At 44.4% G+C, this 17125-nt stretch overlaps 1 protein-coding gene across 5 annotated transcripts in view; it reads right to left on the bottom strand.

The window, feature by feature from the left end:
- The window catches only part of LOC139544115 (LHFPL tetraspan subfamily member 2a protein-like), a 91526-nt gene continuing 74401 nt past the window's right edge, over window positions 1-17125 (bottom strand). For all 5 annotated transcript variants that reach the window (XM_071350887.1, XM_071350885.1, XM_071350886.1 and 2 more), the window contains one exon: window positions 1-1353. In XM_071350887.1, coding sequence (XP_071206988.1) covers window positions 1097-1353 — 257 coding nt within the window. In that variant the 3' untranslated portion in view covers window positions 1-1096. The remainder of the gene's footprint in view (window positions 1354-17125) is intronic.

Consider the following 17125-nt stretch of genomic DNA (forward strand, 5'->3'; position numbering starts at 1 on the left):
TTGTCTTTTTCTTTCTGTTTTTATTGGTTTGGCAGAGAGACAGACTGGGGAGCTGTGATAGTCAGATGATGACGCAACAACACAAGTCTCAACAGTTTCTCTCCAGCACTGTGGCTGGTGTTGTAGGAATAACTGACCTGCCTCGGTGTTGCAGGAATAGGAGTCCTTCCTGAAACAAGGCACTAATAGGAATACACTAATAGGAATACTTGTGTGTATCGTTGACCAAGTTGTCCAAGTCTTTCTTAGCTAGCTCATGCAGTCCATGTGTAACCGTGGCTTTTGTAGGTGTCCGTCCCATCAATACATTTCAAGGGTCCAAGAAGACATACATTGGTCATTTCAATTGACAGTACATTCTGTAAGCTTTAAGGACATCATGATTCCATGCTAAACTAAGGACATGTCTGTGAGTAGTTTACTGGACTGAGTAGTGGTTCCCTTGTAGAGTTACTCACACCTGGTTTAAGCTGGAGCTGGTAGAAGTTACCTCTAACTGCGGGTCCGGGATGCGATACAATATTATTTTATCCTTCTCGCGGTTCAGGTTATGACTTGGGGTTGGGTAATGTGATACTAGATCTGTAGTTAGGGGCAACTTCTACCTGGCGTTTTATGGTACAACAGAAGATTAGCACCAGGAAGGCTGGTCTTTAGGTGTTGTCCTCATCACACCAGTATTCAAGGCAAGAGTGACACTAATTTAAAACACAGCCTGAACAGAGCTGAGAGGACCACCATTCTCAGATCATCATCATCATCCCTATGTACAGTATATACACACTTATTTACAATACACACATACTGGTGTCAGGGTAGCTGGTACTGGCACACATTAGAAATAATAACACAGAACACAGACAGACAGCACCTCTGGTGGCGGAGAGAGGAAATACATTGAAACACAGGTTTGTGAAAAGCTTGGCACTGTAGATTTCTCCCACATGAACAATAACAACAATACAGGGTCAAAGGTCAGAGAGTCAGTCTTAGTGGTAAACAACATGGGGCTTCCGTTTGATTGACAGCTGGGACCCAGAGTGGAGAAGAGGGGGTGGGACTTGACATTCCTCTCCTTCTCCCCTCCTGGTCCATCTCAGAGCAGGCAGATTAGGCTCTTGCCCTCCTCGATCTCCTCCTGCACCTTGTCTGAGGACGTGGCGATCTCGGCCTGGGCTGAGAACACAGCGCAGATGAAGGTGAGCACAGTGCCTCCCATGGCTGTGTAGAAGGCCCAGCCCATGGTACACAGCCCTGCCTGGTAGGGAGCCGCGTCCTGACTACAGTACAGCTGCACCTTGTCTGAACCCCAGCCTGCAGGGTACAGCATCAGACCCAGGATCAGAAACAGACCTGGACCAGAGAGAAGGGAGAGAAAGGCACTGTTAGTTCATAATAGACCTACACAATAGACCTAACCTGTGTAGGTCTACATAATAGACCTACACAGATCAACAGTTATAATGTGTGTGTGATTGAATTGTGTGTTTGAAAGGTAGCTTCAAAAAAGAGTGGAATAATGACAACAGCACATTGTCTAAAGTCAATCCACAGAACATTCTCTGGTATCAGAACATTTCCTGTTTCAAGAACACGTTAGCGTTCTAATTTCCCATTGGTCAAAAATACTATACTTGCAAAAAAATATGATACTCTCTTTTCAAATGGGACTCTCCTCTGCTCTATTCCAATAATACACCTGGCCAGAGTCAAGTCTCTTGATGCATGTCTTTCCCCAAACATGTCCCCACGTCACGACCCTCAGGTTACAGCACAATACAACCCTGGGGTTATGGCACAATACGACCCTGGGGTTATGGCACAATACAATCCTGGGGTTATGGCACAATACGACCCTGGGGTTATGGCACAAAACGACCCTGGGGTTATGGCACAATACGACCCTGGGGTTATGGCACAATACGACCCTGGGGTTATGGCACAATACGACCCTGGGGTTATGGCACAATACAACCCTGGGGTTATGGCACAATACAACCCTGGGGTTATGGCACAATACGACCCTGGGGTTATGGCACAAAACGACCCTGGGGTTATGGCACAATACGACCCTGGGGTTATGGCACAATACGACCCTGGGGTTATGGCACAATACGACCCTGGGGTTATGGCACAATACGACCCTGGGGTTATGGCACAATACGACCCTGGGGTTATGGCACAATACGACCCTGGGGTTATGGCACAATACGACCCTGGGGTTATGGCACAATACAGCCCTGGGGTTATGGCACAATACAACCCTGGGGTTATGGCACAATACGACCCTGGGGTTATGGCACAATACAACCCTGCTGTCAGCTCTGAATCCCTGGGGGTATCGCACAATGTGTGACCTGGGGTAACAGCAGCTCAACAACAGGAAAGGGTAGCCAGAGGGGTTTCCCCAGTCACTGAACTAACCAACTAATCCTGTGTCTCAGCTTCCTGTGTCTCTCTCTGCTGAAGGATGGAGCCACTTCTGTGGGTCTGAGACCCACTTCCAACAGCCCTGCACTGTACAATATTTCACTTGTAACAGCAAATGGATTCTGTTCCAACAGCCTTGTACAACACCAGAACCTATAGGAGAGCCTAATAGAGGCCTGCTCAGGAGGAGCAAGAGAAGGCTTCACCCAATCCCTAATATGACCTAGTAAAGTAGAGACAATGCATGTAGTCTGTGTTCAATATTACCTTTCACCATCACCATACTCAAGAATGACCTGACAGGAAAAGGCAGTGAGCCTGTTTCTAGTTCAGGCTTTGACACACACCAGGAGACGCTCTAGAACTACAATATCAGAAGTCTACTACTAGAGTCTAGACTGGGAGCTCTGGAACTACAATATGCCTACAGGCACATATTACGAGAGAGACAGACAGAGAGACAGACAGACAGAGACAGACAGACAGACAGAGACAGACAGACAGAGAGAGACAGACAGACAGACAGACAGAGAGAGACAGACAGACAGACAGACAGAGAGAGAGAGAGAGAGACAGACAGACAGACAGACAGACAGACAGACAGACAGACAGACAGACAGACAGACAGACAGACAGACAGACAGACAGACAGACAGACAGACAGACAGACAGACAGACAGACAGACAGAGACAGACAGAGAGAGAGAGAGAGACAGAGAGAGAGAGACAGACAGAGAGAGACAGACAGAGAGAGAGATTGTTGTTTATTGTTTATCCTGTTATGGCTGCAGCCCGACACCGGTACACCTATGACAACATCCAGCTCAAATGCAGGGCGCGAAATTCAAAATCTATTTCTTTAAAATATTTAACTTTCACACATTAACAAGTCCAATACAGCATTTGAAAGATAAACATCTTGTCAATCCAGCCAACATGTCCGATTTTTTAAATGTTTTACAGAGAAAACACCACATATATTTATGTTAGCTCACCACCAAATAAAAAAGAGGACAGACATTTTTCACAGCACAAGTAGGATGCAAGTAGCATGCACAAGCGAACCTAACTAACCTAGAACCAACCTAAATAACCTAGAAAAAACTACCTCAGATGACAGTCCTATAACATGTTACACAATAAATCTATGTTTTGTTCAAAAGATGTGCATATTTTAGCTATAAATCAGTTTTACATTACTGCTACCATCATAGCTACAGTCAGAAATCGCACGGGAGTAGCCAGAGAAAATACAGACACCAACGTCAACTACTAATTACACATCATAAAACATTTCAGAGAAATATATGGTGGATAGCTAATGAAAGAGAAAGATCTTGTGAATGGAGCCAATATTTCCGATTTTTGTAGTGTTTTACAGCGAAAACACAATATATCGTCATATTAGCTTACTACAATAGCTAGCACACAGCAGCATTGATTCTAGTCAAACGGTAGCATAGCACAGTTCGACAGATATATGAAAAAGCATCCCAAATTGGGTCCTTATCTTTGTTGATCTTCCATCAGAATGTTCTCCAAGGGGTCCTTTGTTCAGAAATGTCTTTATTTCGATCCAGAACGAACAATTTCCCTCTTGAATTAGCAAGCACACTGGCAGTGCGACGCTAACCTCTCCATCTTGAAAAAATTATTGCGTCGCATCACGTCTAAAGTCCAGAAAACATTTCAATAATATAATTAAACTATATTGAAATAACATACTTTAGGATGATATTGTGACATGTATCAAATAAAATCTAAGCCAGAGATCATATTCACCTTTACAGAGTGTTTTCCAGTAGCCGAGTCCAGGTGCTACTTCGCGCCCAGAAAGAAAAATAAACTGCGCAATACTCACTCAAAGAGGCTGTGTTCAAATACAGGACGAGATAATCAACTGATTTCTTCTCTCACTTCCGCATGACACCCAGAGGAAGGCGTATGACGTGTTTCTACAGTCCTAAGTGACATGCCCTTTTATAGACAAGGGCTCGAAGAGCGACATCGATTTTGGAAATCTCACTTCCGGATAGGAAATGGACTGTAAAAATAGTTCTGTTCCACTTAGAGAAATAATTAAAACGGTTTTAGAAACTAGAGACTGTTTTCTATCCAATAGTAATAATAATATGCATATTGTAAGAGCAAAAATTGATTAAGAGGCCGTTTGAAAATTTGCACATATTTTCCAGTTTTTCAATACGCCCCCTGCAGCCATAACAAGTTAATTCACTTTTGTTTATTATCTACTTCACTTGCTTTGGCAATGTTAACATATGTTTCCCATGCCAATAAAGCCCTTAAATTGAATTTGAAATAGAATAGAAATTGAATTAAAATGGAATTGAGAGAGAGAGAGAGGGAGATACAGAGAGAGAGAGAGAGAAACAGAGACAGAGCTCCTGCACCTCTACACCAGACCAGCACACTTACCCCACTTCCCTCCCTACCTCCCTCCTTCCCTCCATCTGCCTCCGCCCTGCTCACTTGCTCCTTCAGGAGATGAAAAACAAAAGTGCAATGCCGACACCAGCTTTCTCCCTCTCTGTCTCTCCCTCAGAGCAGAACAATATTGTATTAAACACGGAAATGAAAAGTAGGTCATAAATTCTTTCCACATGTTGCTGCCAGAGCAGCTCTGGTGATGGACTGGAGGTATGGTTTCAATTCTACAACCCCCCCAATACACACACACAGACACAAACACACACACACACAACCCCCTCTAAAGACATCCCCCTACCCAATGGACCCCTAACCTAATACCCCAGTCCACTTCAACTGAGTATCCTGCATCCTCTGTGAATATTAACTGCTTGCCTCCTTCTGCAACCTGGCCTGTATATTAACCATTCGCCTCCAACTGTCTCCGTAGTCTCCTCTCTTTCTGTACTCGCTTCCTCTACATCTCTAGGTGGGGTAGCCCTGCATTCTCTCTCTACCCCGCCCGTACCCCTCCTCTCCCTGACCCTGGTTCCCAGAACATCTGACTATCCACCTCCCCTCAGCTCCAGGAGATGGTGAAAATGTATCGCAACAGACTGAGAGCCAGAGGTACAGAGAGAAAGAGTTATTTTTCTTTTTTTCTTTCTCATATTTCTTTCCTCTCCACATATATGTGACCAGTTTCAGGAAGCCAGCCGTATGTCACTACTTCACAGGAGAGGCAATTGAACGTCTTTTTATATATTTTTTTCAAAATGCGTTTTTGGCCAGCAATGCCTTCTGGAGCATGTGAACTTTTATGTGCCTCAATAACAAACGTGTACTCCATGTGTAAATACAAATAAAATGGTTAAATTACGAGCCTAGCTGGTTTAGCCACGGAAAAAGACAGGAACCTTCCTGCAGCCTCAGACCGCTGCGCCATTCAGGAGGCCCTGATAAAGTGTACTTTAATCTGCAGTTTTTCCTTATTGTAGTCTACTACTTTCACCACTTTTAGTCTTGAAATCTTTGGTTGCTTACTACACTGCTCACTCTGTTTGCCACACGACCTCACATGGGAATCCTTAAAGAGATGGGAGGTGCTACAGTTTAAGAGGGTGCGAACAATGCTGAATGGGTGTAGACAAAGAAGGGCTCTCCAGTAGTAGTATCAACAAATTAAAAGGCCATCTTCTCAAAAGTGGGATTACAAGTCTATCAACTTTCAAAGCAGAATTACTTTCCCATTGTTCCTCAACTGCAGCATTTCATTTTCTCTACTTTTATCCAATGTAAAAAACACCATTTCAAATTTTGCTAGATATGACCGAATCCAGGTGGTGGCTCACATATTAGAGTGTGATGGAAAAAGAGAGGAGGAAGAGAGAGGAGGAGGTCTCTCACTGGAAACATCCAGACTGATATGATTGTGAGGTAGGACCGTAAGCCAAGAGAGTCTCGGTCTGTGTCTCCTGGCTTCTAAAAACACTCTCATCAACAACTAAACTGACTTTACTCATCCGCTGCTCCTCTAAACCAATCAGGTGTGTTAGAGCAGGGCTGGAGCAAAAGTTTGCATACCCAGTATTTCTGCAGGAGGGTTGGCCACCTCTGCCCTATAGAGTTAAGAGAATGGTTTCAACAGTTACAGAGTGGGTGAGACAGAGAGGACATGTTGTTTCTATGGGAAACCTGGGGGAGGTTTGTGTTTCTTTCTGTTTAGCTCCACTGTCCTCGGAGGACTGTAGTGTAAAACTGTAGTGTTCCTCTCTGTTTAGCTCCACTGTCCCACGGAGGACTGTAGTGTAAAACTGTAGTGTTCCTCTCTGTTTAGCTCCACGGTCCTCGGAGGACTGTAGTGTAAAACTGTAGTGTTCCTCTCTGTTTAGCTCCACTGTCCTCGGAGGACTGTAGTGTAAAACTGTAATGTTCCTCTCTGTTTAGCTCCACTGTCCCACAGAGGACTGTAGTGTAAAACTGTAGTGTTCCTCTCTGTTTAGCTCCACGGTCCTCGGAGGACTGTAGTGTAAAACTGTAGTGTTCCTCTCTGTTTAGCTCCACTGTCCCACAGAGGACTGTAGTGTAAAACTGTAGTGTTCCTCTCTGTTTAGCTCCACGGTCCTCGGAGGACTGTAGTGTAAAACTGTAGTGTTCCTCTCTGTTTAGCTCCACTGTCCTAGGAGGACTATAGTGTAAAACTGTAGTGTTCCTCTCTGTTTAGCTCCACTGTCCCACGGAGGACTGTAGTGTAAAACTGTAATGTTCCTCTCTGTTTAGCTCCACTGTCCTCGGAGGACTATAGTGTAAAACTGTAATGTCCCTCTCTGTTTAGCTCCACTGTCCTCGGAGGACTGTAGTGTAAAACTGTAGTGTTCCTCTCTGTTTAGCTCCACTGTCCTCGGAGGACTATAGTGTAAAACTGTAATGTTCCTCTCTGTTTAGCTCCACTGTCCTCGGAGGACTATAGTGTAAAACTGTAGTGTTCCTCTCTGTTTAGCTCCACTGTCCTCGGAGGACTATAGTGTAAAACTGTAGTGTTCCTCTCTGTTTAGCTCCACTGTCCTCGGAGGACTGTAGTGTAAAACTGTAGTGTTCCTCTCTGTTTAGCTCCACTGTCCCACGGAGGACTGTAGTGTAAAACTGTAGTGTTCCTCTCTGTTTAGCTCCACGGTCCTCGGAGGACTGTAGTGTAAAACTGTAGTGTTCCTCTCTGTTTAGCTCCACTGTCCTCGGAGGACTGTAGTGTAAAACTGTAATGTTCCTCTCTGTTTAGCTCCACTGTCCCACAGAGGACTGTAGTGTAAAACTGTAGTGTTCCTCTCTGTTTAGCTCCACGGTCCTCGGAGGACTGTAGTGTAAAACTGTAGTGTTCCTCTCTGTTTAGCTCCACTGTCCCACAGAGGACTGTAGTGTAAAACTGTAGTGTTCCTCTCTGTTTAGCTCCACGGTCCTCGGAGGACTGTAGTGTAAAACTGTAGTGTTCCTCTCTGTTTAGCTCCACTGTCCTAGGAGGACTATAGTGTAAAACTGTAGTGTTCCTCTCTGTTTAGCTCCACTGTCCCACGGAGGACTGTAGTGTAAAACTGTAATGTTCCTCTCTGTTTAGCTCCACTGTCCTCGGAGGACTATAGTGTAAAACTGTAATGTCCCTCTCTGTTTAGCTCCACTGTCCTCGGAGGACTGTAGTGTAAAACTGTAGTGTTCCTCTCTGTTTAGCTCCACTGTCCTCGGAGGACTATAGTGTAAAACTGTAATGTTCCTCTCTGTTTAGCTCCACTGTCCTCGGAGGACTATAGTGTAAAACTGTAGTGTTCCTCTCTGTTTAGCTCCACTGTCCTCGGAGGACTATAGTGTAAAACTGTAGTGTTCCTCTCTGTTTAGCTCCACTGTCCTCGGAGGACTATAGTGTAAAACTGTAGTGTTCCTCTCTGTTTAGCTCCACGGTCCTCGGAGGACTGTAGTGTAAAACTGTAGTGTTCCTCTCTGTTTAGCTCCACTGTCCCACAGAGGACTGTAGTGTAAAACTGTAGTGTTCCTCTCTGTTTAGCTCCACGGTCCTCGGAGGACTGTAGTGTAAAACTGTAGTGTTCCTCTCTGTTTAGCTCCACTGTCCTCGGAGGACTGTAGTGTAAAACTGTAATGTTCCTCTCTGTTTAGCTCCACTGTCCCACAGAGGACTGTAGTGTAAAACTGTAGTGTTCCTCTCTGTTTAGCTCCACTGTCCTCGGAGGACTGTAGTGTAAAACTGTAATGTTCCTCTCTGTTTAGCTCCACTGTCCTCGGAGGACTGTAGTGTAAAACTGTAGTGTTCCTCTCTGTTTAGCTCCACTGTCCTCGGAGGACTATAGTGTAAAACTGTAGTGTTCCTCTCTGTTTAGCTCCACTGTCCTCGGAGGACTATAGTGTAAAACTGTAATGTTCCTCTCTGTTTAGCTCCACTGTCCTCGGAGGACTATAGTGTAAAACTGTAATGTTCCTCTCTGTTTAGCTCCACTGTCCTCGGAGGACTGTAGTGTAAAACTGTAGTGTTCCTCTCTGTTTAGCTCCACTGTCCTCGGAGGACTATAGTGTAAAACTGTAGTGTTCCTCTCTGTTTAGCTCCACTGTCCTCGGAGGACTATAGTGTAAAACTGTAATGTTCCTCTCTGTTTAGCTCCACTGTCCTCGGAGGACTGTAGCGTAAAACTGTAATGTTCCTCCCTGTTTAGCTCCACTGTCCTCGGAGGACTGTAGTGTAAAACTGTCGTGTTCCTCTCTGTTTAGCTCCACTGTCCTCGGAGGACTATAGTGTAAAACTGTAATGTTCCTCTCTGTTTAGCTCCACTGTCCTCGGAGGACTGTAGTGTAAAACTGTAGTGTTCCTCTCTGTTTAGCGCCACTGTCCTCGGAGGACTATAGTGTAAAACTGTAATGTTCCTCTCTGTTTAGCTCCACTGTCCTCGGAGGACTATAGTGTAAAACTGTAGTGTTCCTCTCTGTTTAGCTCCACTGTCCCACGGAGGTCTATAGTGTAAAACTGTAGTGTTCCTCTCTGTTTAGCTCCACTGTCCTCGGAGGACTATAGTGTAAAACTGTAATGTTCCTCTCTGTTTAGCTCCACTGTCCCACGGAGCACTATAGTGTAAAACTGTAGTGTTCCTCTCTGTTTAGCTCCACTGTCCTCGGAGGACTATAGTGTAAAACTGTAATGTTCCTCTCTGTTTAGCTCCACTGTCCCACGGAGGACTATAGTGTAAAACTGTAGTGTTCCTCTCTGTTTAGCTCCACTGTCCTCGGAGGACTATAGTGTAAAACTGTAATGTTCCTCTCTGTTTAGCTCCACTGTCCCACGGAGGACTGTAGTGTAAAACTGTAGTGTTCCTCTCTGTTTAGCTCCACTGTCCTCGGAGGACTATAGTGTAAAACTGTAGTGTTCCTCTCTGTTTAGCTCCACTGTCCCACGGAGGACTGTAGTGTAAAACTGTAATGTTCCTCTCTGTTTAGCTCCACTGTCCCACGGAGGACTGTAGTGTAAAACTGTAGTGTTCCTCTCTGTTTAGCTCCACTGTCCTCGGATGACTATAGTGTAAAACTGTAGTGTTCCTCTCTGTTTAGCTCCACGGTCCTCGGAGGACTGTAGTGTAAAACTGTAGTGTTCCTCTCTGTTTAGCTCCACTGTCCTCGGAGGACTATAGTGTAAAACTGTAGTGTTCCTCTCTGTTTAGCTCCACTGTCCCACGGAGGACTGTAGTGTAAAACTGTAATGTTCCTCTCTGTTTAGCTCCACTGTCCTCGGAGGACTATAGTGTAAAACTGTAATGTCCCTCTCTGTTTAGCTCCACTGTCCTCGGAGGACTGTAGTGTAAAACTGTAGTGTTCCTCTCTGTTTAGCTCCACTGTCCTCGGAGGACTATAGTGTAAAACTGTAATGTTCCTCTCTGTTTAGCTCCACTGTCCTCGGAGGACTATAGTGTAAAACTGTAGTGTTCCTCTCTGTTTAGCTCCACTGTCCTCGGAGGACTATAGTGTAAAACTGTAGTGTTCCTCTCTGTTTAGCTCCACTGTCCTCGGAGGACTATAGTGTAAAACTGTAATGTTCCTCTCTGTTTAGCTCCACTGTCCCACGGAGGACTATAGTGTAAAACTGTAGTGTTCCTCTCTGTTTAGCTCCACTGTCCTCGGAGGACTGTAGTGTAAAACTGTAGTGTTCCTCTCTGTTTAGCTCCACTGTCCTCGGAGGACTATAGTGTAAAACTGTAATGATCCTCTCTGTTTAGCTCCACTGTCCCACGGAGGACTATAGTGTAAAACTGTAGTGTTCCTCTCTGTTTAGCTCCACTGTCCTCGGAGGACTGTAGTGTAAAACTGTAGTGTTCCTCTCTGTTTAGCTCCACTGTCCTCGGAGGACTGTAGTGTAAAACTGTAATGTTCCTCTCTGTTTAGCTCCACTGTCCCACAGAGGACTGTAGTGTAAAACTGTAGTGTTCCTCTCTGTTTAGCTCCACGGTCCTCGGAGGACTGTAGTGTAAAACTGTAATGTTCCTCTCTGTTTAGCTCCACTGTCCCACGGAGCACTATAGTGTAAAACTGTAATGATCCTCTCTGTTTAGCTCCACTGTCCCACAGAGGACTATAGTGTAAAACTGTAGTGTTCCTCTCTGTTTAGCTCCACTGTCCTCGGAGGACTATAGTGTAAAACTGTAATGTTCCTCTCTGTTTAGCTCCACTGTCCCACGGAGCACTATAGTGTAAAACTGTAGTGTTCCTCTCTGTTTAGCTCCACTGTCCTCGGAGGACTATAGTGTAAAACTGTAATGTTCCTCTCTGTTTAGCTCCACTGTCCCACGGAGGACTATAGTGTAAAACTGTAGTGTTCCTCTCTGTTTAGCTCCACTGTCCTCGGAGGACTATAGTGTAAAACTGTAATGTTCCTCTCTGTTTAGCTCCACTGTCCCACGGAGCACTATAGTGTAAAACTGTAGTGTTCCTCTCTGTTTAGCTCCACTGTCCTCGGAGGACTATAGTGTAAAACTGTAATGTTCCTCTCTGTTTAGCTCCACTGTCCCACGGAGGACTATAGTGTAAAACTGTAGTGTTCCTCTCTGTTTAGCTCCACTGTCCTCGGAGGACTATAGTGTAAAACTGTAATGTTCCTCTCTGTTTAGCTCCACTGTCCCACGGAGGACTGTAGTGTAAAACTGTAGTGTTCCTCTCTGTTTAGCTCCACTGTCCTCGGAGGACTATAGTGTAAAACTGTAGTGTTCCTCTCTGTTTAGCTCCACTGTCCCACGGAGGACTGTAGTGTAAAACTGTAATGTTCCTCTCTGTTTAGCTCCACTGTCCCACGGAGGACTGTAGTGTAAAACTGTAGTGTTCCTCTCTGTTTAGCTCCACTGTCCTCGGATGACTATAGTGTAAAACTGTAGTGTTCCTCTCTGTTTAGCTCCACGGTCCTCGGAGGACTGTAGTGTAAAACTGTAGTGTTAATCTCTGTTTAGCTCCACTGTCCTCGGAGGACTATAGTGTAAAACTGTAGTGTTCCTCTCTGTTTAGCTCCACTGTCCCACGGAGGACTGTAGTGTAAAACTGTAATGTTCCTCTCTGTTTAGCTCCACTGTCCTCGGAGGACTATAGTGTAAAACTGTAATGTCCCTCTCTGTTTAGCTCCACTGTCCTCGGAGGACTGTAGTGTAAAACTGTAGTGTTCCTCTCTGTTTAGCTCCACTGTCCTCGGAGGACTATAGTGTAAAACTGTAATGTTCCTCTCTGTTTAGCTCCACTGTCCTCGGAGGACTATAGTGTAAAACTGTAGTGTTCCTCTCTGTTTAGCTCCACTGTCCTCGGAGGACTATAGTGTAAAACTGTAGTGTTCCTCTCTGTTTAGCTCCACTGTCCTCGGAGGACTATAGTGTAAAACTGTAATGTTCCTCTCTGTTTAGCTCCACTGTCCCACGGAGGACTATAGTGTAAAACTGTAGTGTTCCTCTCTGTTTAGCTCCACTGTCCTCGGAGGACTGTAGTGTAAAACTGTAGTGTTCCTCTCTGTTTAGCTCCACTGTCCTCGGAGGACTGTAGTGTAAAACTGTAATGTTCCTCTCTGTTTAGCTCCACTGTCCTCGGAGGACTATAGTGTAAAACTGTAGTGCTCCTCTCTGTTTAGCTCCACTGTCCTGGGAGGACTATAGTGTAAAACTGTAGTGTTCCTCTCTGTTTAGCTCCACTGTCCTCGGAGGACTATAGTGTAAAACTGTAATGATCCTCTCTGTTTAGCTCCACTGTCCCACGGAGGACTATAGTGTAAAACTGTAGTGTTCCTCTCTGTTTAGCTCCACTGTCCTCGGAGGACTGTAGTGTAAAACTGTAGTGTTCCTCTCTGTTTAGCTCCACTGTCCTCGGAGGACTGTAGTGTAAAACTGTAATGTTCCTCTCTGTTTAGCTCCACTGTCCCACAGAGGACTGTAGTGTAAAACTGTAGTGTTCCTCTCTGTTTAGCTCCACGGTCCTCGGAGGACTGTAGTGTAAAACTGTAATGTTCCTCTCTGTTTAGCTCCACTGTCCCACGGAGCACTATAGTGTAAAACTGTAATGATCCTCTCTGTTTAGCTCCACTGTCCCACAGAGGACTATAGTGTAAAACTGTCGTGTTCCTCTCTGTTTAGCTCCACTGTCCTCGGAGGACTGTAGTGTAAAACTGTAATGTTCCTCTCTGTTTAGCTCCACTGTCCCACAGAGGACTGTAGTGTAATACTGTAGTGTTCCTCTCTGTTTAGCTCCACTGTCCTCGGAGGACTATAGTGTAAAACTGTAGTGTTCCTCTCTGTTTAGCTCCACTGTCCTCGGAGGACTGTAGTGTAAAACTGTAATGTTCCTCTCTGTTTAGCTCCACTGTCCTCGGAGGACTATAGTGTAAAACTGTAGTGTTCCTCTCTGTTTAGCTCCACTGTCCTCGGAGGACTGTAGTGTAAAACTGTAGTGTTCCTCTCTGTTTAGCTCCACTGTCCTCGGAGGACTGTAGTGTAAAACTGTAGTGTTCCTCTCTGTTTAGCTCCACTGTCCTCGGAGGACTATAGTGTAATAGATGAACAGGGAATATAGGGACCTATATTATCCTGATTCCTTCCACACAGTCATTTTGTTCTGGTACTGTTCTGTTGGTAGGAAGTCCTACAAGCTTGATTCAGGATTACAGTAATATGCACCGTGACCATGGACTGGACTTTCCATTCATATCTATCAGCCTTATCTACACCGCACTTCCTTTTACCCGACTCTCTCTCACTCTTTCATTACTCACTGATTCTCTCTTTCTATGCCTTTAATTCTTATACACCCACACTACGGTTGTAAACTCTCTCGCCATCTCTCGCTATATCTCTCACCCACATACCTCTATTGTCAACACTGGTTGTGATTGACCAACATCTCAGACCTTTGCTTTGGTAATCAGATGAATTTCCAGTCACACCCGTCCCGACCCTGTACTGTACTTCTGCTCTCTCTGTTTGCTCAACAATAGTAACATCCAGACCTAGACTATTCATCATGATCAGACTGTTCCAATACAGTCATGATCATCTGTCAATCAGACCTGTAACAGTCATAGTCACGCTGTATCATTATTGCATCTGTTTACTGGATCACTGTCACATTCCCATCTGCCATCAACCCACAGCTAGCGCCCAGGTCAAAAGCCATCTGTGTGACAGTCCTATAACTCATCATGGCTGAATTTGGCTCGTCGTCTGGTTGGCTGGCTGGCTGGTTGGTTGGAGCTGGGAGGTAGAGTTTATGGCCACAATAAAAGGATATTATGACACTCCCAGCTGTAGACCTGAAGACAGTTTAACTACCTGCTGTTTCTTAGTCTTGTCGTCTCTAACTGTGTTTCTGAAAAAAAAACTGCCTCGGTCTGGCCTTAAACACTTGGCTAGTTATATTGCATATCCAATTGATTTCTATTAGAGATAAAGCCTTCCCAATATGACATCAGTGTGTATAAATGTGTTTAATAGAATCAGGACCACTCTGATGACTCCAGTGAGATGACGTGACCACCGCTGGCTACAGAAACACAATCTCTCCCTCTGAGGTAAAGTATTTCCCAAAACATCTGCCACCTGATCCCAGTTACGGTCACATTACGGGAACATTACGGTCGGTCAGCACACTTAGTGGAAATGTTGATTGGAGGAAAATCAAACTGGCAGAAAGGAGAAAGGAAGAGAGGGAGAGAGAGAGAGGTGGAGAGAGATGATAAAGTGATATAGGGATATCTTAGAACTCTGCCTGGCGGAGAAACTACAGACTTTTCCATCCCTCTCATCTAGGACACATGTGGAGGAAAAACACCAACAGAAAAAAGTACCAGAGACACATCAACACTGACCACTGCTTGGTGTGGTGTCTCTGCAGTGTGTTTTGTTCTTTATCCCTTTCTGTAGCCAGGGAGACGGTTCATGACAAGGGGCTGAGGGTTAAGGTAGAGTTGAATATTTTCCCGGTATTTTACAAATGTTCCATTCTGAGAATAAATCCCTTTTCTACCAGGTAACCAAAAACCGGAAGTGTCATTCAACAGCATTATAAAGCATATAAATAAGCCTGTCTGGATTTGATTAGAGCTTTGATCGACAATTCAATCATGATGCTACTTGATCCTGATGAGCAATACATTATATACATCTTATGAGCCCCACATTAAAGACATTTAATGAGGTCAAGCCCAAAAAAGAACAAATGATTGTGCTATCCAATACATACATGATATAGGCTACTGCACATTACGCCTGACAGAAAAACATAAAAGCCTATAGATGTAGCTAGCTATATGCTCTCTTGGGTAAATGAATGAAACTAGCTCAAGTAGGCTAATCTTTTTTAGTGTGAACTGTATTACTGTACTGTATTGTATTATAGACTACTGGATTATATTGACTGAATTAAGCACATCATTCAAACCACAATAAAGCAGGGAGAGAACATGCGATTCTGGTGCAGCACATGCGGCCAACAAAGTTACAATTACAGGCTAGTGAATTTGATTTTAATTTTGAAATATAATAGGGCCTATTTGTGTTATTCGTAGGCTGACGCATAAATACTTTTAATAATATTTCCCCTAATATTAGTAGCCTACCTCCTCTTTCTCTCTCTATTGTTGCTTCATTACTTCCTCGCTTTCAACAGTTAAATGAAATACGTTTCATTGTCCTTATCTTCATCATTCTAATGACACCTTGAATAGTACTAGAACTAGATGCCGAAGGCTTTCTCTTCTTTTCACGAAGATTGAATGGTTATGGGTCTGAATAAATTACTGCTATAGCCTACCGCCGCGCGAGCGTTCGCTCTTCTTTCAAACTACCCATGAGTTCTATTGGCTGCTGTATTTAACATTCATCAAACAAGAGCTTGCGTCCCTCTTTGAATAGTCTATTGGTATAAAAAATGATGTCCAGCAAGCTATTGTAGTCCAGCTTTTCCTGCATGGGACTCCAAGAGCTAAGAGTGTTTTTTAAGGAGAGAGGCCAGCGGAGCACAGGTGCGTGCGTAGTGCGCAAGAGACAAAGGCTATAAGTTAGAAATTATGCCTAATCCATCACTAATTAGCTAATTATACGGCTAATACTGCAATAAATATATTACCTGAAAGAGGTAGGCTAGAAAATCTATATATCAATCTAGAACAGGATTATCTATTTTGGAGGCAACTTGAATGGAGTTGATGGAGAGAGAGAAAGACTGCAAGAGCGTGTTCGCACGTGCTCTGATTGAAAGCAATAATATTCAAGTGATAGGCTGTTTTAAAACTCTGCTGCTGCAATTAAAAAAAACATCTTTACAATAAAAAAGTAAGGTGTCCTCCGAAAGCCAGATGGAGATTAGACGTGCATTCAGTCTTTATATTACTGTAGCATAGACTATGCTGCCCTATCTGTCATAAGACAAAAAGTTACCATGATAAGATGATAGGTCTACATGCATTGTGAACTGCACTCCATACTGAGATGGGCTGTCTGTACCCAGCCTGAGCATTGAATATTCATCATGCAGAGGCAGTTGAGAAGCCAGATTAGACATCACATATAATTTAACACTTCCATTTCACGCCATGCTGTTCATAGTTTATTTTAATTTACTGGTTTCTCGCAGTTATATATCCCGAGAAAAGGGAGTGGTTTTGGGTGGTAAATCTCAGTAACCTGGTTCCCGCCATTCAACCCTAGGCTGAGTGCATTAAAGAAACATCCCCCTGCTATTTCTGGTTTCCCCTCGGCCCCTTTCCTCTTCCTTATTCTCATCCCCTTCCTCCCGGCGACCCACAGACCCTTAACGAGCAGTTCTGCTCTTCTAATCAGTCCAGTTGTGGACGTCCTCTGACTACGTTCAATAACAACACAATAGCAATGGACAGTATTTGACACTTTCACTAGGTCTGAATGTGCTTTACATTGTGGTAACTGTCCACCAGTGTAGCAATCACTAGATTCTAACTTTAACGACTAATTTGAAAAGGCATCACACTAATCTTACAGTAGATCAGTGTCTGTAGGGCTCGTTTGTGACCTACTCCTGATAGAGTCTAAGGAACTAGTACAGGAGAGGAGAGAAGAGAGGATGAAAGCTCTGAGAGATCCAGGTGGAATAACTTCACTCTCTCCAATGACTGCCTCCTCCCTCCCATAATTCACCACAGCAGGTCAAAGCGGCTTGAGAGTCATACACAGATACACACGCATGCGGACACACCACACAGGTCACATGACATCATTCCCAGCTGACCCAA

The sequence above is a fragment of the Salvelinus alpinus genome, chromosome 18 (genome assembly GCF_045679555.1).
Source record: "Salvelinus alpinus chromosome 18, SLU_Salpinus.1, whole genome shotgun sequence".
Lineage (NCBI taxonomy): Eukaryota > Metazoa > Chordata > Actinopteri > Salmoniformes > Salmonidae > Salvelinus > Salvelinus alpinus.